This window comes from Prionailurus viverrinus, chromosome B3 (genome assembly GCF_022837055.1).
Source record: "Prionailurus viverrinus isolate Anna chromosome B3, UM_Priviv_1.0, whole genome shotgun sequence".
Classification (NCBI taxonomy): domain Eukaryota; kingdom Metazoa; phylum Chordata; class Mammalia; order Carnivora; family Felidae; genus Prionailurus; species Prionailurus viverrinus.
The window spans coordinates 43,775,677-43,801,897 of NC_062566.1; the positions used below are offsets into that span (position 1 = coordinate 43,775,677).

The window sequence follows — 26,221 nt, forward strand, 5'->3', positions numbered from 1 at the left end:
TATTGGAGTAGAAGGAAACCTAAGCTCGGTTATCACTGGGCTTTCCTCCTTTCTTCCTCAGGAGTGCACCCGAACCTCAAAGACTTATGTTGAGTCTAGAACGTGGTGGTGGCGGGGGGGGGGGGGGGGGATGGACTTTGACATCCTCACTGTTCGAGGACATACGGTCCCTAGAAGCCAAGTAACACCCCTATTCATGAACCAAAAGTGGTAGAAGGATTCAGCCACACTAGGGTCTGAGGTCTGGATATCTCTTGGGGTGCTTCTAGGAAGCAAGGCTGGTATTTCCACTACTGGAACCCTGACCTTTGACTTCTTTCAGTTTGGGGACATTTTTTCCTTCTCTAAAATTCCATCTACGCACAACCCCTTCCTTCCTTCTTTCTTTCTTTCCCTTGCTTACCAAATGCCCCCTCCCCCCAAACTTGTTTAACCCCCTAGCAAAATCTCCTCAAGGAGCAAGGAATCTGGAAGGCAGATTGCTAGGCACAATTCCAGGGATAACACTGACACGTCACTCTAAGGTGGTCTAGGAGGCTTCATTTATAATGTGAGTGGTGTCCCCAGAGTTGTCTAAGAAAGGGTTCCTGTCATACAGCTTTTTGCCTACAAACACAAAACTTCCTTTTTTTTTTTAATGTTTATTATTTATTTTTGAGAGAGAGACAGACAGACAGACAGATAGAATGCGAGCAGGGGAGGGGCAGAAAGAGAGGGAGACAAAGAATCTGAAGCAGGCTCCAGGCTTCAGGCTCTGATCTGACAGCACTGATCCCAATGCAGAACTTGAACTCACGAACTGTGAGATCATGACCTGAAGCTGAAGTCAGACATTTAACCGCCTGAGCCATCCAGGAGCCCCTACAAACACAAAACTTTCTTGAAGACTGTTTGGAATGAAGGGAAGAGAAAATCTAAGAACATAAACCAAATTAATAGCCCAGGAAGTTATACTGGTACTCACCTTCTTTTGAATTTGTATTTTACTGCATTTTAAAAAATATATGTGGGTTGATATGTCTAGTCTTAAATTATATACTCCTTAAATTTTAACAATATTTTGTTTACCACTTATTTTTAAATCTGAGGTCCCAGCATTAATCATTGGTACATAATAGGTACTTAAATGTGCCCTGAAATGAACTGAGGAATGAGAGAGTTCATGGGTCACTGAATAGGCTCCGCCAGTTCATACTGCACAGGTGCAGACCTTCTTATTGTAGGATTGGCTCCAGTGTCTTTTCATTGTCACTTTTAGGATTAGTTAAATGTGCTTTTCCTTTACCTGCTTCTGTTCACAGATGCTGCTAGCCTGAATTTCCAAGATATCAAATTTCAACTTGGGACATTTCTAGCCCCAAGTAAAAGTAAACACTTCTTTTAAAATTCAAGCAGATGATATTAACTTGAACCTTCTTTAATATAAAGAGAATTGCAGGTCACAACACAAACATGTATATGGTAACAACAGTGTAAATTTTTTAAGTGGAGTCAAAGCAGTGCTTGGCCTTTATTTTTATAATACCTTTCACTTGAAAAACCAAGTATATTTTGAGAACTTTATCCCATTAATCCCTGAGATAACCTGAAAGAATGTCTTGTATAGATAGGGTCACAGAGCCAGGTTGTGACAGTGTTAACATCCTAATGCCTTGCCCAGTATTTGAATAGTTAGGCTACTTTATTTTCACAAACCATTGTTTTAATACCATAATGGAGTATTTGTGCTCTAATAGGAGAATTCAAATTTTCACATCATACTAAGTATGGCATAAAGAAAATTTATCCATATTTGCCAACATGCACTTGGTTTTTAACCCTCTGATCTCCCTCTTCTATAATCTTGCTTTTTCTTTATTGTCCTCCTCCCCACTCCCCTACCCAACTCCTTCCCTCTAATGCTATTAAGACTGAAAACTCAATTACATTACAGCATTGGAATTTAATGTATCAACTCCTCTAAAACTATATACATTTCTAAAGGCAACAGCTTATCCCCCATACATTAGTCATCACTTTCTGATATGGAGAAAGAGTTTTTGGAGGTGGAAAGCCTTCCTTCATTGTTCCCATAAATAATAATGTGTAGGTGATTACATATTCTACTTTCAACTCCTAGAAGGAAAAGTTTGCAATGGAGGAGGCAGAGGAAGTAATGATCAAAGGAAAAAGGATGAGGGAATACTTTGTTGTTTTTGTTTTGAGAGAGAGAGCACGCATGCATGCTTGAGTGGGTATAGGCAGATAGAGAGGGAAAGAGAGAATCCCAAGCAGACTTCATGATGTCCGTGAAGAGCCTCAGGTAGGGCTCGATCCCACAAACCATAAGATCATGACCTGAGCCAAAACCGAGTCGGGTACTCAACCAACTGAGCCACCCAGGTGCCCCTACTTTGTTATTTTTTAAACATTTTTTTAATGTTTATTTTATTATTTTTGAGAGACAGAGAGACAGAGTGTGAGTGGGAGAGGGGCAGAGAGCGAGAGGGAGACCTAGGATCTGAAACAGGCTCCAGGCTCTGGGCTGTCAGCACAGAGCCTGAGGCAGGGCTTGAACTTCAGAATAGCTAGATCATGACCTGAGCGGAAGTGGGTCGCTTAATTGACTGAGCCACCCAGGTGCCCCCCCCCACTTTGTTACTTTCAAGGGGGAATAAAAGAATAGGGTAGAACCTTATCTTTTTCATTATTGTAAACCACCATAATTTGTAGAAGTGAAATGTACACTTTGAGTACATAACCAATGTTTACTATTGATGAAACCTATTTTAGGGTTCATCTTTTGTCAGAACAATTATAACTAATAACCCAGAGTAACATCTTGTAAAATGGGCTTGTGTCTCCCTCTCTTTCCTTTCCCTCCCCTATACAGTCAATTAAGGATCTGAACACCAAGCTAACACTGACCGATGCATTATTCACTCATCCTATGTGCCCTTTCATGGCTTCACACCAGTGCTTATGCTAAAATCCTCTTCCTTCAGTGCTCTGCCTATTGAACTTCTTTTATTCACCCAATGAGACCCAATTCAAATGCTAGCCAAGAGACCTTCTCCAGACAGCTCTTTTACCCCAAACAGGACCAATACCTCCCTCCACTATGTCTCTGTAACATGAGTTGACATGATTCTATTTTATAACTCATCATCTTGTATACTTAATATATGTTAATATATCTTTCTGTCCTAAAGAATGTAAACTATGTCCAGTTCAGACCAGGTTTTTATATAAGTATGTATATATGTGTATTTTTTTGGCCCAATATTATATATCAAGCATGATAGATATATGATCATTGTATATGCTGTATAGTCTGGATAGTATAAAAAGTTTACAGTTTCGTAGAAGAGACAAGGTTTACAAACATAAGAGAGCAAGATGGTATAATGCATTGGGATAAGAAATTTAAGGTTAAGTAAATATTGCATTCAACAAATATTTACTAAACACCTAGGAGTAAAAGGAATTGTGTCCCAGGACTACCAGGATAAATAAAACATAGTCACTACCTTTCAGGTGCTCACAATCCACCTTGTAGAGATTCTTTATACGCATATACCACTTTCGTGGTTTAGATGTCACCTTACATGTTGTTCCTCATAACAATTCTGTGACGTAGGTCACTAGTTTCATTTTTATAGAGATGGAAAAAATTTTTATAGAGGATTTGAATTCCCAGGTCTTCTAACTCCAAGACCAGAGTCTTTCTTCCCCACTACATCAGTGTTTCTCAAAATTTTCCACTGGAGTACACTTTCACAAAAAGAATAGACTTATACTCCTCAGGATTGGGAAATATAAGCTCAAAATCTAATGTTATCTTAAAAATTCATGTTTACTATAATGTTTTCCATTACTTCTCACTGAGTCAAAATGAAGGTCTAGGAAAATGAGCCACACTGATTCTGGGTGATTCAGGGACCTTAGTATAGGGTTTCATCACCACAGGGGTACACATACAATTTCAGAAGTACTTGGCTACACTGCTACCTTTATTCAGTGTCTAGGTTTGGCTCGAGTCCCTATCCAAGATTTTGGGTAACTTGGTCAGCTCTCTTTTCGGTTTCTAATGGCATGATTTTAGTTATAGCCCTCTCTGAAGACTGCAATAGAACACACTCTACTCCCAAATGTTAAAGGAGCAGTGGAAGACAGATCCTTTCTTTCCTGCAAAAATGTCTCATTCTAGCAGTTAGGTCTCTTCAATCTGATACAATTTGCCACTCATTGCTGGTTGAACCTAAGAGTCACAGATGTCTCCTCCAACCGCCTGTTGGTTCTTGAAGGCCCCAAAGGCTCAACAATGCCCACTCAAGCTAAAGCACCGCCCTTCCATCATCACCCCAGGGCAGCTCAGGGTTGCAGCTCTGCTGAGCCCTCTAGTGGCTGCTAGGGTGACATAGCTCTTTCATGGAACCGATAAAAAACTCTCAAAAGTTGCACTCGGGAAGCCAGCCTGTGTGACACCCACTGGCGTACTTAAAAAAAAAGTCTAGTTTCTCAGCTTCCTTTTCTTAAGGGCCTTTGGCAGGTCTCAGATACATTATCTTTCTTGAATGAAATCCCTCACTCCCTAGTATCTCTCCCTCCCAGGGTGTGGCAATGTGAAGCCATCATACTTTCTTAGCGAGGTAAAAAAATTAGAATCTGGAGGACTAGGCAACTTTCCCCAATGCTTTTCTTTTTCTTTCTTTCTTTCTTTCTTTCTTTCTTTCTTTCTTTCTCTCTGCTTTCCCCATCTTCCCTATGGACATGGAATTTATATATACACTCAAGATTTTTTAGTATTATCTCATGTTCAGCATGGGTTGCAGATTGTGCAATTAGACTTCCAGGATCAAACTCCCGGCTCCTTCATTTACTAATTGGATAACTTTAAGAATGTTATTTAATCCCTCCAAGCTTCTGTTTCATTTGTTTAATAGGAGAATTTATAGGAGAATACCTATATTATATATAGTTTGGGAAGGAATAACTATGATAATGTACGGAAAATGCTAGGTCTGGCAGGCTGAAAGTGCTCAGCAAACATTAGCTAATTGTTATTCTTTTTCAAAGCGTCTATCTAAAGCTTCTATCTAGTGCATGCCATGTCTATCAGTTTGGTACAGAAAAATACTGTCTGTAGAGGACACAAAGGTGCATATGCAAAATGAATTCATAAACAACCTATATTTTCCTAAAGTGGCTAAACTAATAGTGACCTTAGGTTATAGGAAAGGGGACCAATTTGTATGAAACAATCAGTGCAAAGAGTATCAAGCTGCAAAGGAAACCAAGCAGCCTGAAATCCTCATGGAGGAGCAGTGTTTTGTACACAGGTGTTCCTCCTACTCCACCACCCCTGACCATCTACAAGCATTCAGGGTGAATCTGGGAGCCAGGCCTGAGGGCTCAGCGGTGCAAAAGCAAGAGAGTTCCAGGGCAAGGCAGGGCACAAAACACTCCAAAGCCAGGAAGCCCAAGCCAATCAGATTGCTCACCCAGGACTCTAAGTGGTGGCAGAGCCTCATGGCCCAAAGTCCAAGCACAGCAGGAAAGTGGCCAGAGAACCTGATAGGTAGAAACCTGATAGAAACTGTTAGAAAAGTTAAAGCTGAGAGCTCACAACACCCACAGGCCCAGAGAAAGGTCAGTGTGAGCTGAGCAGCTGTTCCATCTGGTGCCAGAGGCCTTGGCGGTTGTCTTCTACAGCCAGGCAGTTTAGGCCTGCCTGATGAGCCCCACCTAGAAAAGCCAATTCTTCTGCTCTTAAAGGGGACTTGCTTGTTTCTAGCAGGGTCTTATTCTTGGTAGACAAAACTGTCTCTTAAGTGTGAATGGGAAGAAGGGCACACAGTGTGTGTCCAGGGGTTCAACTGGCTCCAAAGGAAGGAGCTTATGTCTGAAGCCTGAGCCTCCATGTTGCCAGAATTGCATGTGTTTCTTTCAGAGGCAGGCAGGGGCCTTGGCTGCCAGGGACCCTGACAAGCCGCGACTTGAGCTGTGCCTTAGAGCCTGGGTTGGCTTGAGAGTGGTATAGAGGAGGGAGGGAGGGCATTCCTGGAAAGGGGGTGGGGTGGGGAGGTGAGGGGAACAGCATGAGCAAAGGCACGAAGGAAGAATGAATCTGCTGCGCGTTGAGAATGGCATGGAGACTTCACTGATTGGAGCCGGGAGTTCTTGCAGGGGGATGGAGGCAGCTATGATTGGATAACTAAAGTGGGGCCAGATTTGGAGGGCTTTGAATGCCCGACTGAGAAGCACTCAACCCAGCTCCTGACTTGCGATTTCCGTTCAAGACTGAATTACCTAAAGGGTGGTTAATTCCAACGGGTGTTCTTCTTTGGGGGCTTTGGAAAAGTCAGCTTATCTTCTTACCTGCTTCAATTCTCTTCGCTTACCCAGGGAGAAGCAATAATCACTCGTCGAGGGCAGAGGGAATAATGTTGGTTAATTTCACTTTTTCTTGATTTGAAGATGCAAGGGGAAAAAAAAAACCAGAATCCCATTTCCACGCCAAATATTATATTTGGTTTCTCCTCCTCCTCGTCCTCACGCAAGTTCTCTTTCTCTCGCCAGCACCTCCCCCACGTTTTCCTGCTCTCCTCCACCAGCTTGGCCAGTCCCCTCCTCTGCCCGGGCGGCGCGCGTTCCGGGCCGAGCTGGTCCGCGCCTGCCCTGCGCACCCGTGCGCCCCCCTCCCGGTCCCCTGCGCCCGCGCCCGTGCCCGTAACCCGCACACGCTGGTCCACGCCCCCCCCCCCCCCTCCCCCGGCGGAGCGGTAGGTGTTTAGCCGTCTGCGCCGGGCCGCAGTGCGGCTGCGCGCACTAGGCTGCCTCCTGGGCTGGCTGGGCAGCGGCGGCCGCTGTGGCGGCGGGGCCGGGAGCGAGCGGCGGCGGCGGCGGCGGCGTGGGGAGTGGCGTGGAGCCGAGCCTGGGGCTGCAGCAGCGTGGGCCCCCGGAGTAGAAAGCCCCCGGGGCAAGAAAGGAAGGCCGGGCCGCGGAGTCCCTGAGCAGTCGTTCTCGGATTTGGGGGAGCCTTGCCCCCCCCCACCTCGTCTTCAGACGTCCCCTTCTCATCCCCCTCAGCCCCGGCCGCTGACGGGAGGAGGCGGCGGCGGCGGGGGGCTGAGGGGCGCCGCCATGCCTCTCCCGCGGTGAAGCGTCCCTGCCGTGAGGAGCCGCTCGGTCTCCCCGGTGATGTCCCCCAGGCGGCAGGCGAAAGCGACTCACTCGAGCCCTGGGGTAAAGGCCTAGCTTATTCAGCTTCCTTCCTCCTCCTCCTCCTCTTCCCTTCCCCCCTCCTCCTCCTCTCCCCCTTCGTCCTCCCCTCCCCGTCTCTTCCCTCACCCTTCCCCGAGCCCCCATCTTCCCTCCCTCCCTCCCACCCCTCCAGCAGCGATGGCAGAGGAACAACAACAGCCGCCACCACAGCAGCCTGATGCCCATCAGCAGCTTCCCCCCAGCGCCCCCAACTCGGGGGTAGCTCTGCCAGCCCTTGTGCCTGGGCTGCCAGGGACAGAGGCCAGCGCGCTGCAACACAAGATCAAGAACTCCATCTGGTAAGAGGATCCTCCATCGCCGGGGTAAAAAAGCCCAGGCACATTTCTGCTGCAAACGGGGTGGGGGGCGGCGGGCGGAGGAAGAGGCTGAAGCATTCATTGAATGTGGGTATCCAGAGTCGGGTGCATTTTTATAGGACCTCTGGAGGTGTGGGGACTTTGCATCACCTCTGGTCTCCATAGCCCCCCCCCCAAATGCTTTTACCCCCTCAATTGTGAGTGTAGATAAACAAGTTATTTGTGGTGTTCATTTATGTGTAAGAGGAATATGGGACGAAATTAAGTCATGTTGCATGATCGTGGCATGAATTTGGGACTCAGGAATGTGAAATGTGTTTACTCCTTTTTGCAGTCATACAGAGAGGAAGAAGTGTATTGTGAATTTTCACCAAACAGACATTGTGCGTAAGAATATTAATATGCAGCACAAAACCTAATGTGTCTCTTCCTTTCGGTTGGTTTAGCTGCTATTTCTGGATGTGTTTGCCTTCTTTATTCTGAGATTAAATTTCCTTTCCAGGGAGTTTATTTGCATGATTGTGAAGAAAGGGCTTTTTTAGTATATGATATTTTAAGGTGGCAGTTTACACTGTAAAGTGATTTTTTAATTTAAAAAGATGTTTTATTTTAAAATGTCTTGCCATTTCGTGCCTTTTTCTTTTTTTAAAAAGACCATAGGTGAGATATCCTTTGCTATTTCTGTGCTTGCTTGTATGAGAATTTACAATATTTCAGCATTAGGTTAAACTCTGACGGACTGGTGGCAATCTTTTAATAATTAAATACATTGAGTTAAGTCTATCCTCTGTTAGAGCCATTGTAAATATTCTTTGAACATGAACTTGCATTATTTTTGTAGGATTCTTCATTAACTGACATTTTTAAAAAATGTAGTACTGTTTTAAAAGTGGAAAGCAATATTTGGACTTTGGTCTAAGAGATTGCTTTTAATAGACGTTTTAAAATAGAATGTGGTGTAAAACAAGCTCTGATTTTAAAAATGAAATACCACATGTCCATCATTGAATGTGACTACTAAAATATTAAAACTCCTTCATTTTATTGCAGTTTAAAAATAAATGCATCATAACACATTGTAGTACAATATTTATGCATTTTAAAAACAGTCACAATTTTTAAATACAAAATTAAGGTTTGTTATATGGTAATTTTTATTATTTCTTGGCATACATCCATGTTGTCATGATGCTGATATGAAGTAGGTCAGTGCAGGCTTTAATAGTTTCTTACTACACAGTAGTTGGCAGCTGAGTATCTTGCTTTCAGTTTTAATTTTAAAATGAAGTTTAAATATTTTAAGGTAGAATTTTTTGGCTTTGATGATAGTCATGTTTTGGCAGCTTGAATAGGTCAGAGAAGTAAGATTGTCGTGTGTGTGTGTGTGTGTGTGTGTGTGTGTGTGTGTGTGTGTGAGAGAGAGAGAGAGAGAGACAGAGACAGAGACAGAGAGACAGACAGAGAGAGAAGCCTTTATTCCTTAAGGGATACCCTCACCCCCTTTTGAAAACTTTAAAGGGAGAGATGGTTAATCTCCTGCCAGAAAGTAGTGGGTTTTAACCCCTATTAACTTAATGTAACTTAGTGTCTCTGAAATCATCATTGAATTGTATTTGCCCCTTGGTTTTTACATTTAAGGTAAGGGGCATCTAAATTAAAGAACTAAAATCTTTTACGAAAGGCACATTTTAAAAGTTGAATTAGTAATGTATTTTAATCTATTATGAGAACAGTAGGGGAAAGGAAACTCCACTTTATATTTTTAAAATAGAAGTTATATAGCCAACTGACTGAATAATAATGATAGTACTCTTTTTGGTAAATCATGTGATTTAATTATCCTTTCATTGATAATTTGTATTTACACATTCATTACAACTTAACTGCGCTGACTCTAATGTGAGAAAAACTTATCCTAAAGTAGAGTGCACTTCATTTTTTTGCTACTTGCTCAGAAAAAATAATGGGCAACAAACACCTTCATCCCCGAGTATACAATTTTATATCTTTATTTTAAAATTGTAATGGCACACTTACTAGTGTTTAATTTTCAAGCGTAGAAATCCTATTTGCAAAGATGATTACGTTTAGAACTTTGGAACAAACAATAATGGGTCATAAACAGCATTAGTGGAGATAGTTAATATATAGTCTCATATCCCCTGACCCACAAGGCTGGATTTATATTATTCATCAAGTGACTATCTAAAATAAAGACACTAAAAAAAGTGAAAGCCTTTTCACCACCATCTCCTCTAAGAACTAGTGTGCTAAATTAAAATAATTTTTAATAGATAAGATTGCAATTCTTTAAGTATCTCATTTCACATTTTTTGAGGGAACAATATCTTTTTATCAGTTACTTTATAACTTGATAATGTTCTGAGAGATCAGTTTTGTACTACTTTCTACATCAACCTTTGGTATCATTACTAATGAGAATTTAAAATTACATTAAGCCAAAATGTGGCATTTAAAAATTATCAAATGGGTTTTGCATTTAGGTTGATCACAGTTTGTAAATTATTGAACTTGCAGATCACAAACAAGTCCGTACTTGTCTTCCTATTCAACAAATATACATATAATATGTGAGGCAGGCCCTTAGTTGGACAATGTGTTATTTATTATTTCAGTTCATAATTATTCTGTTAAACTAAAATGCTGTTTGATGAAAGTATGTCCATTGTAATTTTAAGCATTAAATGAGACTTTGAAAAAAAAGGTTAAGTGTTCAAAGTTGAAATCATGGTACCTGATGAGATCAGAAATTATTTCATAAGAATTGGAAATAAAATTCTAAAAAAATGTTAATAAGGTAGTTCTAGAAAATGAAGATACTGCCAACTTGATAGTGTTGTAATATTTGTTGATATATTTAAGAGTATCATCCACTTAAGTCCAAGTTTATAAGCTGGCACTTCTTGACCTTCCTCATTCCCACTCCATAGACAAAGGTCCAAATCACTTACTACTTTGAGAGGAGAGGTATTTACAGAGATGTGTATTAATACTGAATATGCTGTGAAAATGTTATTTTCTGAATAATAGGATTCTAATATAAACTTTGCATTAAAAAAATGAAACTAGTAACCTGTGTTTTTTTCCTAAATAAAACTCTGTTCTGGCAACCTAAAACAGCCACAGCTAACCTCACTGCAAACTGCTTGAACTTAACATTGCACCCCTGTTTGGTTACCAAAACAAAAACAAACAAACAAAAAAAAACAAAAAAAACCAAAGCAAGTTTTTCATTCCTCTTGTCTCCCAATATCTTCGTAGTTTAAAGAAGAAAAAAAGAGAATTTGTGTTTAGTTAAAAATACCCCCCCCACACACACTGCTTTAGTTTCCATTTTAAAGCAGTTTTACTTGAAACCCTGATAGAATAAAATTCTTGTGAAAAAAATAGGATAGAAAAAAATTACATTTGATATCTCTTCTGCCTGTTTGTGATTAGTTATGAGAATAATCATACCTACATGGGTGTGAGTGATTAACATTTGCAATTTGGCTGTAACATAAACAGCAAACCTTTATCTAGAAATTTGAAAGAAATCCTGATGTTTTACTGTAGAGAATGTTCTAATACTGTATTTACTCAAGAAACAAATTCAGGGATTTTTGAAAGAATTAGTTATCAGTTGTTTATAAGCCTGTTTATAACCCTTTATTTATTTATTTGTAAGACCTTACAAACCATTTGTTAAACAGTCCTTAAGATGTGTCATTGTCCTACCTACTTCTTGGAAACAGATAAATTAAATGACAGGAAAGATAGGATTCCTCTCATTAATTATCAGACCTTGGAAGCAGTGTTGGTGCCAGAGTTTCTTTTCTTTATTCAGTCCGGTAAGTCATACAGACTTCTGAATCTCATGCATTTTAGACTTAAAATTATAATCAAAGTGAAATTATGTATGTGGACCTTTTGGATGTTTTCTAAATTCAATTTAAACCCAAATTAGACAGTTTTGTTTACTTTTTTATATATTAGTTACAGAGAGCAAAGTATGATGATCCACAAGGTTTACATGGTAAAGCCGTATTAGACCTGATTTCTGTCCCATGTACTAGAACTCAGCAGTTCCATTTTGTCCTTGGTTCTGGGTCAGGGCATTTATGAGCTCTGAGAATAGTTATTGTTCCTTCAACTGCAGTGGGAAACATTTACTATAAAGCTTATAACTTTAGAGTTTACTGTAACCTTAAGTCCCTGATCTTCATTTTGCTTTAAAATTAGAGACTGACTAGTACATTACCTGGCTTTCATATAGTTTTGAATAGTTGGTTGAACATGGGGCTTGTCCTGTATTGAGACTAGCTGTGATGGTTGCATCCCAACAGTTTGTGACTTCAGAAAGAAGGCAGTTCCTTGTTCTCTGTGATTTGAAACTGATAAAATTGTTTTCCCTATTGACCAGGAAGGCAAGTAAAGCAGTTTCAAGCCCCTGGCCTAATGTTTAGCTCTTAGGTAATGGATGTGTGTGTGTGTGTGTGTATAATTTACCAATTCGATCTCCCTACGGGGATGTGTCTTGAATGTTATGTGCAAAACTGATTTGGTTTCTGTCTCACTATTAGTTTTGGTATTATTGGGGAAAATGAGCTTCACTGTGGTAGGAAAGACAAGTATTTTATGTTATGAATGATAATGCTTTGAGTAAAAACTTGTGTCAGATCACTTTTTATATTAGAAAAACAATTGTTGCGCACAAAAATTGTACAAATGAAAATAATTAAAATGAGCATTGTCATTTACTGAAATTTGAACACTGAGCAAGAACAGTGTGTAAGTACTCACCTGACTGAGTACCTGCTATATACAACATACTATGCTAGAGACTGGCATTTGAGGAATGTGCCTTCACTTGTAATGTTAACCTAAGCAAAAAAGTGCAATAAAATGTCTCTTTTATTTAGTTAGGGAACCAGGGAAAGAGGTGACAAGTTCCAAAGTGTTGATTGTGAGAAAAGTAGACCTTCATTTCCTTGTCTGTAAAATGAAAGGTTTATACTAGATGACCTTGCAAGTTCCTTTAGCTTAACTTTCTATGACTGTGTTACTAAATTAATATTGACAGGAATAATAAAACATACCATAAGCACAGTGAAAGACTAACAGAATTAACTAGTCATAGGCAATCAACAGAACATTTTCAATGGACGAATTGTTAGGATTTGTCAGTGTTTCTTGGGTGTTAGCCCAGGACTATCTGAAGGTGTTATTCACTTTTTGTTACCTTATGCAAGAGTTCTGTTATGTGAGATTCTGTCTGCAAATATTTATTGAGCATGTATTACATTTAAAGTATTCTAAGAGCCATTGTTGATTGTGCAGAAATATGTAAGTCTGTGCAGTAATCCCTGTTGTTGGGGAGTTTACTAATTGAGAGATTGCACTATCGGGATTATTTGTGTGCTCATTTTGTTTTGCTTATAATTATAAAGAAGTGCTCAGTACTTAAAAGCACCTCACATAGGAACTTTTTCCTGTAGTAATAGTGTAACATTTTAAGGCAGTAGTGGATGTTATATTATAAATTTGGTTATGTAAATAAAAAGGTGTGTTTTCAGAATTATTTAGTATAGGGAGCTTCACTACTTCTCCTCTTCACCTAACATAGACTTTTGTATGTTTATTTATTTATTTTGAGAGAGAGACAGTGCAAGTGGGGCAGGGGCAGAGAGAGAGGGAGAGAGAGAATCCCAAGCAGGCTTCACGCTCTCAGTGCAGAGCCCGATACAGGACTCGATCTTAAAAAGCTTAAGATCATGACCTGAGCCGAGATCAAGAATCAGAGGTTCAACCAACTGAGCCACCCAGGCACCTCTAGGGTAGACTTTTTAATGTGTTATTGTGATAGTGTTCTTTATAAGTGTAAAGAACAAGACAGTAAGATGGTTACTCCATATCTCTGCCCAAACTAAACCAGCGCCTCTTTTTCCACCAGCCTGTGTGTATTTACTTGCTTTCTCTTCTGCTTTATTGAGGATTCTAAGACTTCAGGTTAAAGACGAGCAGCATCGACCAAAAGGATGAAGGATCTTCCTGTCCTGGGCAAGTTAATAAATAAGGAACAAATAAGCTCTGAGGCCTTAATGCACTGTGCGCTGGCTATGAGATTAATAAGAGAGTTAACACTTAACCTTAACCCATGTGAATAAAAACTTTAAAACATTTAATTTTTCTTTCTTGAGACATTTACTTTTTTCTGATAGTGGACTCTAATACCTCCTATTTATAAGAGGAAATAGAAGACAACGAGGTTTGGTTAATTATGCATAATACCATTTTCAGACATCTATTACAATAGCTTCTCTAAATATTATGAAAAGTTGTGTGGGAGGTGAGGTTTTATATTCTTCATATCTTAAAACAAACTGAAAACATGAAGATATTCCTTGCTATTTGAGTCTCTGGTTTCTGAATTCATAGAGCGAGAGGTCAGAGTGACAGATTCCAATCTGTTATGTCTTGGAATTTTGGAAGGCAAGAGTCCATATGGTGTGAAATACCATCTCTTCCAAATAGCTTTGTCTTTAAAAAAAAAAAAAAAAAATTTTTTTTTTTTTTTTTTTTTTTTTTACCTGAACCCATTCATAGTCTGGGCTTGGATAGCAGGGGTTCAGGTAGCAAAGGATACCTTTACACCAATTCCAACACAGGATTAACAAATTGATTTGAATTTACATGCTAAATCTGATTGATTACTGATACCTACCAAGAGCATGGGGATCAGTGTGAACTATTGGTTATCTTGGAGGGGGAGGGTATGAGTCTCTAGGGCTGTGGTGTTGGAATTTATGAGGCCTCATTTTAAGCTACAAACCAAGCATCGAGAGCACTTGGGTTTGTGTTTTTCTTTCTGTACTTGTATTCTTTTTATTTTTCTGTGGCTTTCCTACTTTGATCACCTTGTACTGTCAAGTAGCTACAAGATGAGAACAGGGATTACTCTGTTAAGTGGTGACTGCAGTTTGCACTAACCCTTTTTCTTTGCTTTTATTATCGTGTTTCTCTTTGTATGCCTGTGCTGGTCTCTTTACCTGCTACTTTAAAAACCTTTCTTTTATCTTCTGATACAAGGGTCTAAGATTCGATTCATGTCTATTGTTTCCATGAAATTTTTCTCAACTCTCGGGGAACAATGATCTCAGTTGTGTGAATTAACTTTTTTCAGTGATTTAGACTGGCCTTACCTGAGATGATCCCAATGTAGTGAATTTTTACTGAATTTAAATGAAACATTCTCATTTTCTAGTACGTAAGGTTCATAGGAATTCAGAGACTGAATATACCTAAAACAAAGCAGTCACTGCATAATAAATAATTTATGACAGTAAAATATTTTATTTATATGGGATAGCCAAGTACTTACCATTGTTTTTGCAGTATATATGGAATTTTAAAAATTTAATTGGATAAGAGTGTCACTTCATTGACCTCTTGCTTGAAGTAAAGTTGGTGCTTCTGGGAAATCTATTTGAACAAGATGCTTCAGTTAATTTAAGTGAATCACTTCACTAATTTGATTGCAGTTATTAGATCTGTCAATTGTATATGTATGTAAGCAGTCTATGATCTAAAATGTTACTGTGATATTATTAAATACATGATTCCTTTTTCTGAAGCAGGAGATATTAACAACCAGTGTTTGGCCGAATTCTGTACATACAAGTTTTCAGAGAAGTGAGAAGGTCAAAAACTGTCTTGAATTTACAGAATCAGGTGGTTAAGGAAAACTGAATACAGTATACCTTTATTTTAATGTATATTATATATAGTCAGGAGGATTAAAAAGTAACAAGACACTACTCCTCATTTAAAACATTCACCCCTTTGTGGTAGTTGCATGTGTCATTAATTGAATTTAACAAAAGTAAGATTTTGTTAAATGCAGCGATGGCGTGCTATAATCAATTAAATTAAAAAATAGAGAGTTAGATTCAGAGGGATTCAGTAAGATATAATACTCTTATTGGCAAAATTCAGGATGGTGACCATAACCATCTGATGGTGACCTTAAAAATCAAGGGATAGACTATTGATCCAAATACAATTTAATATCCCACTAGCAGGAATTAGAGTCACAGTTGTTGATGGCAGTAAACCTTACCAGTAATGAGAATAATTAGGGGAAGATAGCTTAGGTCAAAATTTGCTTACCTGGGGAGTGGGGTTTCCACCAATCACAGTTCTCTCATCTGAATTTTAATGTGCAAAGGTAGAAGAAAAAAATAAAGTAATAATAGAGAAGGAAAGGATGGGCATGTTGAGAACTGGGGCAGAGGACCAGGAACTGCTCTGTTAGTACCCTGAGTTGACTCTCTGAATAATGGCCACTTCGTGAAGAGGATCAGAATACAACTATATATGGGATCCTCTGTATATCTCACTTAGCTCATATTTTGGATCCTGTGTCTTAGCATCTGTATCTGTGTACTTTTCCATTATCAGATGAAATTTGTTTTCCCCTTTGGATTCATCCCTTTTCATATATTTAGGGAGTTTGTTCTAATACATACCCTTTCTGTCAGCATCATCAAACTGTTCTTTTCCACAGGCTGCTTTTCCTGTGACTTTATACATGCTTATGACTTCCTTAAAGCAGCAGCAAACAACCTTGGAGAAAAGTTTTTGCAGTAAAACAAAGAGTTGATCTTTCAGTGACCTAAAGAGCTCATTCATAGTCTAAGAAAAAAAGTCATTAGGTAAGTGAATGAAGAATGCAAATACTCATTTTATAAGAATAATAATATAAACAGTTAACAGTCCAAAAATCCTTACTCAATAATAAAAAATAAAGCAGAAAAATGCAGGTTTTTTTGACCACTAAGAAAAGATTTAAGAAACGTGGTAACCATTGCTAGCTAGTCTCATCCCTGGTTTTACTATTTTCCTTACTCCTTTCCCTCCCCTTCAGTCCCTCATTTATAATCCTGTTGTTTGATTTGTAAGCCCACTTATATATTTGGAGGAATAAGTGAACATACATTTTAAAACTGTTAACTGTTTTGCACTTAGATGGTGGAACAAATGTATGCTTCCCCTGCCCCCCGCCTTTATATATTCTTGAAAATTTCTTGAATGAGCAAGTATAATTTTTGATTTAGAAAAATACCCAAACAAGTAAAATAATGCTTTTTGTCTACCCTGCTGCTCTTCCCTTTGGTTGCCATCTGTCCATCAGCTCACCACCCTCACTCCACTAGATCTTCTCTCTGCTCTTGTCCTTTTTGACTCTTGCAGTCTGGCTTCCTGTTCTTCTTGCCAACTCAGTGGCCTTTGTTTTCAGTCTTTATCTTTTATCGTGTCTTCAGCTCTAGTTTTTAATATGATTCCTTTGTAGTTTGGGAATTATCATTCATTCCTTTTTGAGAGCTGCCTTTGTGTCAGCTACTCTGCCAGGCATTGGGGATTCCATGGACAAAGATGCAAGATCTTTGTTTTCATGGACCTTATTTCTGACTAACATTTTAGTTTTCCTGCTTCTTTCCTCTAGATGCCCTTTAATGGTGACTATCCAGGCACTTATTTCTCAACCATCCATTTTTTTCTCTGTTCACTTGTTTGATAAAGTCACAAATAGATGGACTGATCAGACAACTCTAATCACATCTACTGATTCATTTGCTAGAGTACAGGTAGCTAGCTACCACTGTCTTTGTAAACTTGGCATTTTCACAGTAATCTTCTGTGCCATAGTGTTTGCTACCTCAGTTTGCTTTCATTTCTAACTATTTTACCTCTTTGGGTAGTAGATGCCACCTGTTCTTCATTCTGTCAGGCTAGTAATATTGGTTTCATATTTTTCTCTCTTATCGTTATGCCCAGTATTTTAAGATTGCCAAGTTCACAGGGTCACTTAACATTTCTCCCTATCTCCTACTCCCTAGATTTCCACTGCCAGGACCACAGTCCAGTGCTTTACCATCTCATTCCTGGATTGTTACAATGGCACCATAGTTGCCTCTGCCTCTGGCCTTTCCCCTCTCTGAACTATGCTATATATTGCTGCCAAAATAAGTCTTCAAAAATATCCTTTTCCATGTAGTCTCCTTCTAATAACCTATAATAATTTCATGTTGCCCACCATATCATACCAAAAATTGCTCTCAGGTTCAAAGGCCTGTATAATCTGGCCCCATGCAGTCAGTCCAGCCTGATTTCTTTCTGTTCATCGGCATTGAACTTCTGTCCGGCTAGCACTTCAGTGTCTGCCTTATATTTTGTGGTCCTCCTTTTATTCCTGCTTTATATCTTTTCTGGAATCTCTACTTGCCTGTATCCAAATCCTACTTAATCACATTTTAACCATTTTTAAAGTCATAGCTCAAATCATCATACTAGCTCAAATCATCATACAATAAAACATTCTTTAGCTACTCTAGTCCATGTTGACCTTTTCTTGACCTCACACTGTATATTGATGTTTGTACAATTAAGCATGTAATCACTTTAATTTTTGTCCTGTGATGTTTAATCAACAGCAAGTTCTTTGAAGCCAGGGTCAACACCTTTTGCATCTATTTCTCATTGAACAGTAGGTACTAGTGAATACTATTTTTGTCTACTACATTCTTAGAGGCACTTGATTTTTTTCCACATATTAATGTTTCTGGAATTTTACACATTTGATGTGGTAATTTTCTGCTCAAATAACTTATTAAACTCAAGCTGCATTTTACAGAATTGAGGACTTACAGCAATAGATTTTTTTTTTTAATTTGCATTGGTGAAACTGAAGTAATCTTTTATTTAGTGTTTCAGTACTACTAATCAAATATTTTTGAGTGTATATCTAAATTAAAAAATAATATACCTCCCAAGTAAGAGCCATTGTGTCCTTCATTTTAAAAATACTGAGCAGGGGCGACTAGGTGGCTCAGTTGGTTAAGCATCTGACTCTTGATTTTGGCTCAGGTCACGATCTCACGGTTTGTGGAATTACTCCGCTGACAGCACAGAGCCTGCTTGGGATCCTCTCCCCCTCTGCCCCTTTCCCACTCATTTTCCTGCTCTCTTTCTCTCTCTCAATAAATAAACTTTTAAAAAAATTTTAAAATATTGAGCAAATGACTACTACATAGTTTAGTAATCTTTTATGAGTGTACAGTAGTATTTTAGTTAGGGTTTTGTGGGCTAATCAGCTACGTGTTCCAGCCTCGTTCCTAACAGGTGAAGTTGGAATTTTGAAGAACCCCTTAACATTAACCTGGAGATAGCTTCTTCAAAGTTGGGTTCTGGTGGAGGATTTAACCCACTTACTTCTGGAGCCAAGACCCAAAGCTAGGGTAACTTGTTGAGTCATGGCCACAGCCTGAAGACGGCAAATGAACCCTATGAGTTAGGGCAAATAACTGAGGAAGATGGATTTATTGGGAAAGTAGCGAGGGAATAACCAAAATAGAGCAATTCTGAGGGCCCAAAGTGTTTCACATTTATAAAACAGGTTACAGTCTATTGGACGTTTCTATTTATCTGACGTCAGAGACTTTTTGGTTTTTTTTTTAGTCTGATACTCTTTATTTCAGAGAGGTACAACAACTAGTTTATCTTGGAAAGACCCTTTCAGAGGCAACTGGCTCACTCAGTCATTAGGCTTCCCAACTTTGGCTTAGGTCATGATCTTTCAGTTCATGGGTTCGAGCCCCATGTTCGGCTCTGTGCTGACAACTCACAGCCTGGAGCCTGCTTTGGATTCTGTGTCTCCCTCTCTATCTGCCCCTCCCCTGCTCACTCTCTGTCTCTGTCTCTGTCTCTGTCTCTGTCTCTCCCTCTCCCTCCCTCTCCCTCCCTCTCCCTCCCTCTCCCTCCCTCTCCCTCCCTCTCCCTCCCTCTCTCTCTCTCCCTCTCTCTCTCTCTCTCTCCCTCTCTCTCTCTCTCTCTCAAAAATAAATAAACATTTAAAAAATAAGGTACACTTTTAGCTTTAATATTGTATTTATATGAGGCTACTTGGTTTGTTAGAGCAACCATTCTTTATATTACCATCATACTAGTATCACCTTGGAACATGTTAGAAATGTAAATTTTGGGGCTGCTCCCTCAGATTTACGGGAATAGAAACTCTGGGGGTGTAACCAGCAACTTTTGTTTTATTAGCCCTTCAGATGATTCTAATACAGAAGTTTGAGAATCACTTGCTTAGAGGATATATCTTCTAATAAACAGTAGTAAGCCAGAGTCCTCTGTGGCAAAATTTTAATCTTTCAAACTTTGAGTACCCCAAGTAGAGTTAATAACTCCTTTAATTTTTCATAGTATTTGAGTGTAATTGTTATAATATTATTTACACTGTGTTGCCAAAAAATTCCACTAAACTGATTCTTTAATCTCAGCAATTGTATATTAAATGAATTGATGGATGTCTCCATGAATAAACATTAAAAATAGATAGTGCATGGTCATCATTGCACTCTGCCTGGTCAACAATGAAAAGACAGACAGACAGACAAAATACCAGAGATCACATGTATAACCCAGGGCCAGCAAGCTCTTACTTTGAGGGGCCAGATGGTAAATATTTTTGGCTTTGTAGGACATAGGGTTTCTGTTGCAACTACTTTACTCTGCATTGTTATCAGGAAAGTAGCTACAGACAATACATATGCAAGTATATAAATGAATGAATGGCTAGATTTGTTCCATTGCTGGCAGGATGTGACCCTTGGGCAGCAGTTTGTGGACCTCTGTATCCCAAACTGCAATAGTGGTTCTCAGTCTTCACTCTCTTTTATTGACAAACAATGGATGATAGTCACCTGCTTATTATTGTCTTATAATTCTCTCTTAGGTAAACCCAGGATTATGTGTAAAGCATATTAAAATGCAAATAAGTAAGAGTTATATTCCAGAGATAGTCCTACCTTAGCTCTTATGATAATAAAGTATATTGACTTAACGTTTTTGGTATGACACATAAAGAGCTGGAAGTCCTTACTTCTGTCATCACAAGAAGAAAAAAATCTGAACAAACAGAATCAGCAGCTCTTCTTAGATGCGTCAGAGAATTGAGGCAAATTCAGGGCAAACTGCTGCCTGCAAAACTGGAGACTGGCAGATAGAGAATCAAAGCTGATGGGTGGCAGCAGCCCAGGAGTAGAAGCCCCACAACTGAAGCCACTATAGGTAGGAACACTTTAAACTTAACTGATGGATTAAATGCTAGAGGCTCTGGGTGGCCTAGCTTGAGTGTTGAAAACAGAGGAGGCCCAGTGTTAGACAGGTATCCCCACACTTTCCAGGAGACCTACCAGGTTCTCCCTGTGAGGATCAGAGAAAAGTCTTTTACTGCTTGCATAGTGAGGGAGGGCTTCAGTGGGTGGGGAGTTTATAGGAAGGGTCACGGAAGGAGGAGGAGAAAAGTAGTCATTTTGAAATATACCCAGAGCTCTCTATTATTTTTAACAGGCCTGTTTCAAGGGAAAATATTTTACTAGAGCCTAACTAACAGGGGCTTTACCAAAGCTTTCTTGACCCGGGGAAAGGGAAGTATCCAACATAGGCTCACTAAAATACTGAGACCTAATTATAGGACAATAGAATGCCTCTCTCCAGCTTTACCACCATGTCAGTAGGGCTCCTGTATAATAACAGGATTGCATCTAAAACAATAGTAAGCCTCACACCTTTTTTAAAGAGTCTTTAGGGATTCCCAAAGAGAACATGGGAGACAAAAGCAAGGACATTAGAAAAAATTTTAGCTTTAGACACCACACCTACAGCAAACAGTTAAACAGCCCAAATCCTAGTAGATAAATACAAAACTTTACTCTAAAGGCCTGTTGACTAGAGTTGCTTTTACCCAACAGTATATCTGGCTTTCAAGAAAAGATTACAGGCATGCTCAAAGGCAAAAATAAACACAAACATAAAAACAAAAAAGAAACAAAAACAAACAAAAACAACTCACAATCCGAAGAGGTAAACCAGTTTCAGATATGACACAGATTTGGGGATTATTATCCTATGGATTTAAAATTATGATTAATATGCTAAGTGCTCTAATGGAAAAAGTAGACATCATGCAAGACTGGATAAGTAATGTGAGCACAAAGATGGAAGCTCTAAGAAATAATCCAAAGGAAATGCCAGAAATCAAAAACACTGTAACAAATGAAGAATGCCTTCATTGGGCCTATACAGTAGACTGGCCATAACTGAGGAAAGAATCAGTGAACATGAAGATACATCGATAGAAACTCCCACAACCAAAATGCACTGAGAAAAGAAGTGAAAAAGATGGAACAGAGTATCCAAGAACTGTGGGACAATTATAAAAGGTGTATCATAAGCACAATTGGGATATCAGAAGGAGAAGAGAGAAAGAAACCAGAAGTGTTTGAAGTATAATGGGTGAGAATTTTCCAAAAATTAAAGACCCTAAACTACAGATCCAGGAAGCTCAGAGATACCAAGCAGAATACATAACAAAAATCTATCCCTAGGTACATTGCATTCAGTCTGCAGAAAATTAAAGACAAAGATAAAATCTTGAAAGAAGCCAGAGAGAAATAACCACCTTACTTATAGAGGAACAAGGATAAGAATTTTATCAGACTTCTCTTCAGAAATCAAGCAAGCAAGGAGAGAGTAAAGTATTTAGAGTTAAAAGAAGAAAACCACCAACTTTGTATCTGGTCAATTCTGTGTCTGTATCCTTCAGAAGTAAAGGAGAAATAAGATCTTTTTCAGACAAACCAAAATTGAGGGAATATGTAACTAGTAGACCTGCTTTGCAAGGGATGTTACAAGTTCTTCAAAGGAAGAGAAAATGATATAGGTCAAAGATTTAGATCTACATAAAGGAGTGAAAAGGAATAAATGAAGATAGAAGCTTTCATTTTTCTTACATTTAATCTATCTAACAGATAATAGTTTGTTCAAAATAATGTATTTGGTGATTATACCTTATGAATAAATGAATGACAACAATGTCATAAGGAACAGGAGAGAGGAATTGGGAATAGTTTTAGAAAGTACTTGTAGTAACTAAAGTGGTATAGTGTTTTCAAAGTGTACTTGGATTAGTCATAAAAGTATATTGCAAACCACTAAAAAGATTTTGAAAGGAAGTGTAATTGATATGCCAAAAGAGTAAAGAAAATAGAATCATATAAGGTGTTCACATAAAACCAGAGAAGTCAGAAATAGAGAAGACAAAAAAATAAAAAACAAAGAAAAAGAGCAATGAATAGTAAATCATTAAAATATGGTACATATTAATCCAACTGTATCAATAATCACTTCAACTGTGCATGTTCAGAATACATCAATTAAAAGAGACTGTTACAGTAGATTAAAAAACCAAAACAACTGCCTTTCTGTGCTGCCCAGAGAGGGGTCCAACCAGTGTTCTGGGTTCCCCTCATAACTTTAAAAAAAGCTTCCATGATGTCCAGAGCCCTTGATAGTCTGCAAATGAAGGAGGATGATGCCCTGAAATTCCTTGTAGCAGGAACCCACTTAAGTTGCCCCAACCTTGACTTCCAAATTGAACTTCCAAATTCCAACCTTGACTTCCAAATTGAAATTCCTTGTAGCAGGTACCCACTTAAGTGGCACCAACCTTGACTTTCCAAAAGGAAAAATGATGACATCTATATCATAAATCTGAAGAGTACTTGGGAGAAGCTTCTGTAGGCGCTCCTGCCATTGTTGCCTTTGAAAACCCCACTGATGTCAGTGCTCTGTCATCCAGGAATACTGGCCAGTTAGCTGTGCTGAAGTTTGCTGCCACCCCTGGAGCCAATTCTGTTGCTGGCCACTTCACTCCTGGAACCTTCACTAGCCAGATCCAGGCATCCTTCTGCAACCAAGACTTCTGGTGGTTACTGATTCCAGGGTTGACCACCAGCCTCTGAGTGAAACGTCTTATGTTAACCTGCCTACCATTGCTCTGTGTGACACAGACTCTCCTCTTTGCTACATGGATATTGCCATCCCTTGCAACAAGAAGGGAACCCACTCACTGTGTCTGGGATGGTGGACGCTGGCCCCAGAATTTCTGTGTGTGCATGGCACCATTTCCCGTGAACGCCCATGGGAGGTCATGACTGATTTCTTCTTCTACAGAGATCCTGAAGAGATTGAAAAGGAAGAGCAGGCCACTGCTGAAAATGTTATGACAAAGGAGGAATTTCAGGGTGAATGGACTGCTCCAGCTCCTGAGTTCACTGCTACTCAACCTGAAGTCGCAGACTGGTCTAAAGGTGTGCAGATGCCCTCTGTGCTCCGTTAGCAGTTCCCTACTGAAGACTGGAACACTTGCCCACCACAGAAGACAGGGCTGCAGCTTCCACTGCTCAGGCCACTGAATGTGTATGAACAACTACTGAGTGGTCTTAAGCTGCTCTTCCACAAAGAAATAAGGTTGATGGAAAATAAAAGGTTTCTAAAAGTTGGAGGGAAAAAAATCAAGACAACCTTATGTTGTTTACAAGTATACCTTTCACTGACTTTGGTACTTTGTTATTTAGTAACCAATTACTTGTAACATGCTTCACCAATATGTTGTAACACTAAATTTGAGAACCTAAAAGTTACATGTAAATGATAAGGTACTTAAATTATAAAGATCTAAAGGGAAAATGGCCATGTTTTTGTTTAACGTTTTTATTTGAATTCTAGCTCGTTAACATACAGTATAATAGTTTCAGATGTAAAATACGTGGTTGAACAATTCCATACATCACCCAGTTCTCATTACAAGTGCACTCCTTACTCCCCGTCAGCTGTTTAACCCATCCCCTCACCCACCTCCCCCCTGGTAACCATCAGTTTGTTCTCAAGAGTCCGTTTCTTGGTTTGTCTCTCTCTTTCTCTTTTTTAACCTTTGCTCATTTGTTTCTTAAATTCCATATATGAATGAAATCATAGGACATTTGTCTTTCTCTGACTTATTTCACTAATAAGTGTTATACTCTCTAGCTCTATCCATGTCATTGCAAATGGCAAGATTTCATTCTTTTTTATGGCTGAATAATATTCCATTGTATATATACACCACGTCTTCTTTACCTATTCATTAGTCGGTAGACTCTTGGGCTGCTTCCATATCATGGCTATTGTAGATAATGCTGCTGTAAACATAGGGATGCATGCATCTCTTTGATTTAGTGTTTTTATATTCTTTGGATAAATAGTGTGATTGGTGGAGTGTAGGGTAGTTTTATTTTTAGCTTTTTGAGGAACCTCCATAACTGTTTTCCACAGTGGCTGCACCAGTTTGCATTCCCACCCACAATGCCTAAGGATTCCATTTTCTCCACATCTTCCAAAATGGCCATTTTGTGTACAGTTTTGTGTATAAAGTATTTAATTTCCTGTTTAGAATTAATTTTATGAGTAATTTAGTGAACATATTTTATGTACATTCTGATTTTTTAAATGTTTGTTTGCTTATTGTTTGAGAGACAGAGTGTGAGCAGAGAGAGAGTAAAGAGTAGAGAGAGAGAGGGAGATGCAGAATCCAAAGCAGGCTCATGAACTGTGAGATCATGACCTGAGATGAAGTCGGATGTGTAACTGACTGAGCCACCCATGTGCCCCTAAACTGTTGTAATGAGATAATTTACATGCCACTAAATTTACCTGCATTAGCATACAATTCAGTGGTTTTTAGTGTACTTTCAAAGTTGTGCAGTAATTGCAATGATTTATTTTTAGGATGTTTTGATGTTTTTTAAAGCAGTTGAAAAGTGAACTATATTGACTGAATTGATTAGAAATGGAAAGGTATTTATCTAATCATTTCTGAAGGTTTGAAGGCAGTAGGAGCATTCAAGATAGTATTTTTGTTTTACATGTTGATGGACTTAACAGTAGAACATTGATTTGTAGAAACTCAAAAATGAAGTTGTAATTGCTCTGTGCTTTTTCTTTATGGTCTTTCCTTGTCTTTATCCTTTGTGGACCAATCTTTATATTACTTTAGACATGCTAAAGAGCTTTCTTCTATATAGAGGCTTACTGCTAAAAAAAAAAAATGGTTTCAGTATTACCTTAAGCTTCATCATAGCTGGTCAAATACTTGAGTCTTCCTATGGCACACATTATTTTCTGACATTTCTACTTTTTATATTTATAATTATAGAGCATAACATGTGAGCTGTTGCTTTTTTCTGTAATGTATTTCGAACCAGTGAGATACTACTTTACTAAATTAATTTTCTTTAAGATGGTTAGAAAATTTCTCTGTCCAGCATAAAAACTTTCATTTAAAGAAAAACATATTTAAAAGTTTTAAAGCAAGAAATAATGAGAATCACAAAGAGGAAGCTCACTTTAGTGATGTGTCATAATGCATTCTGAAATTAGTTGCCTGGGTTTGCTACTCAGGTCCCCATAACTTTTAGAAGTTGTTTCCTTTATCAGTAAAGTGGAAATAGTAATAGTGCTTACCTTGTACAGAGTGGTGAAGATTAAATGAGATAAGTCATATAAAACACTTTAGTATAGAATCTGGCACATGGTAAGAACTTGATATATGTTGGCTGTTACTCTTTAACCACAGTAAATTCAAAGAACTTTTTCACTTTAAAACACCATATGTTACTGTGATTACTTTTTATTCTTAACTGTATTACGTGTATTGTGACAGAGGAAAACCGTGATGATATTTGAGGGAAGAGTTATCCAGGCAGAGGGAATAG

The 26,221-nt window shown here is 38.8% G+C and overlaps 1 protein-coding gene and 1 pseudogene across 4 annotated transcripts in view; both read left to right on the forward strand.

The window, feature by feature from the left end:
• The first annotated feature begins 6,741 nt into the window (after positions 1-6,741).
• The window catches only part of RFX7 (regulatory factor X7), a 135,280-nt gene continuing 115,800 nt past the window's right edge, over positions 6,742-26,221 (forward strand). Inside the window, exons 1-2 of one of the 4 annotated variants that reach the window (XM_047863142.1) lie at positions 6,742-7,227; positions 7,379-7,544. In XM_047863142.1, the coding sequence (XP_047719098.1) occupies positions 7,384-7,544 (161 nt within the window). In that variant the 5' untranslated portion in view covers positions 6,742-7,227; positions 7,379-7,383. Of the gene's footprint in view, positions 7,545-26,221 lie in introns of all 4 variants that reach the window. The other 3 variants (XM_047863143.1, XM_047863141.1, XM_047863144.1) reach the window with 3 other exon arrangements.
• LOC125168211 (40S ribosomal protein SA-like) lies at positions 22,962-23,915 on the forward strand (annotated as a pseudogene).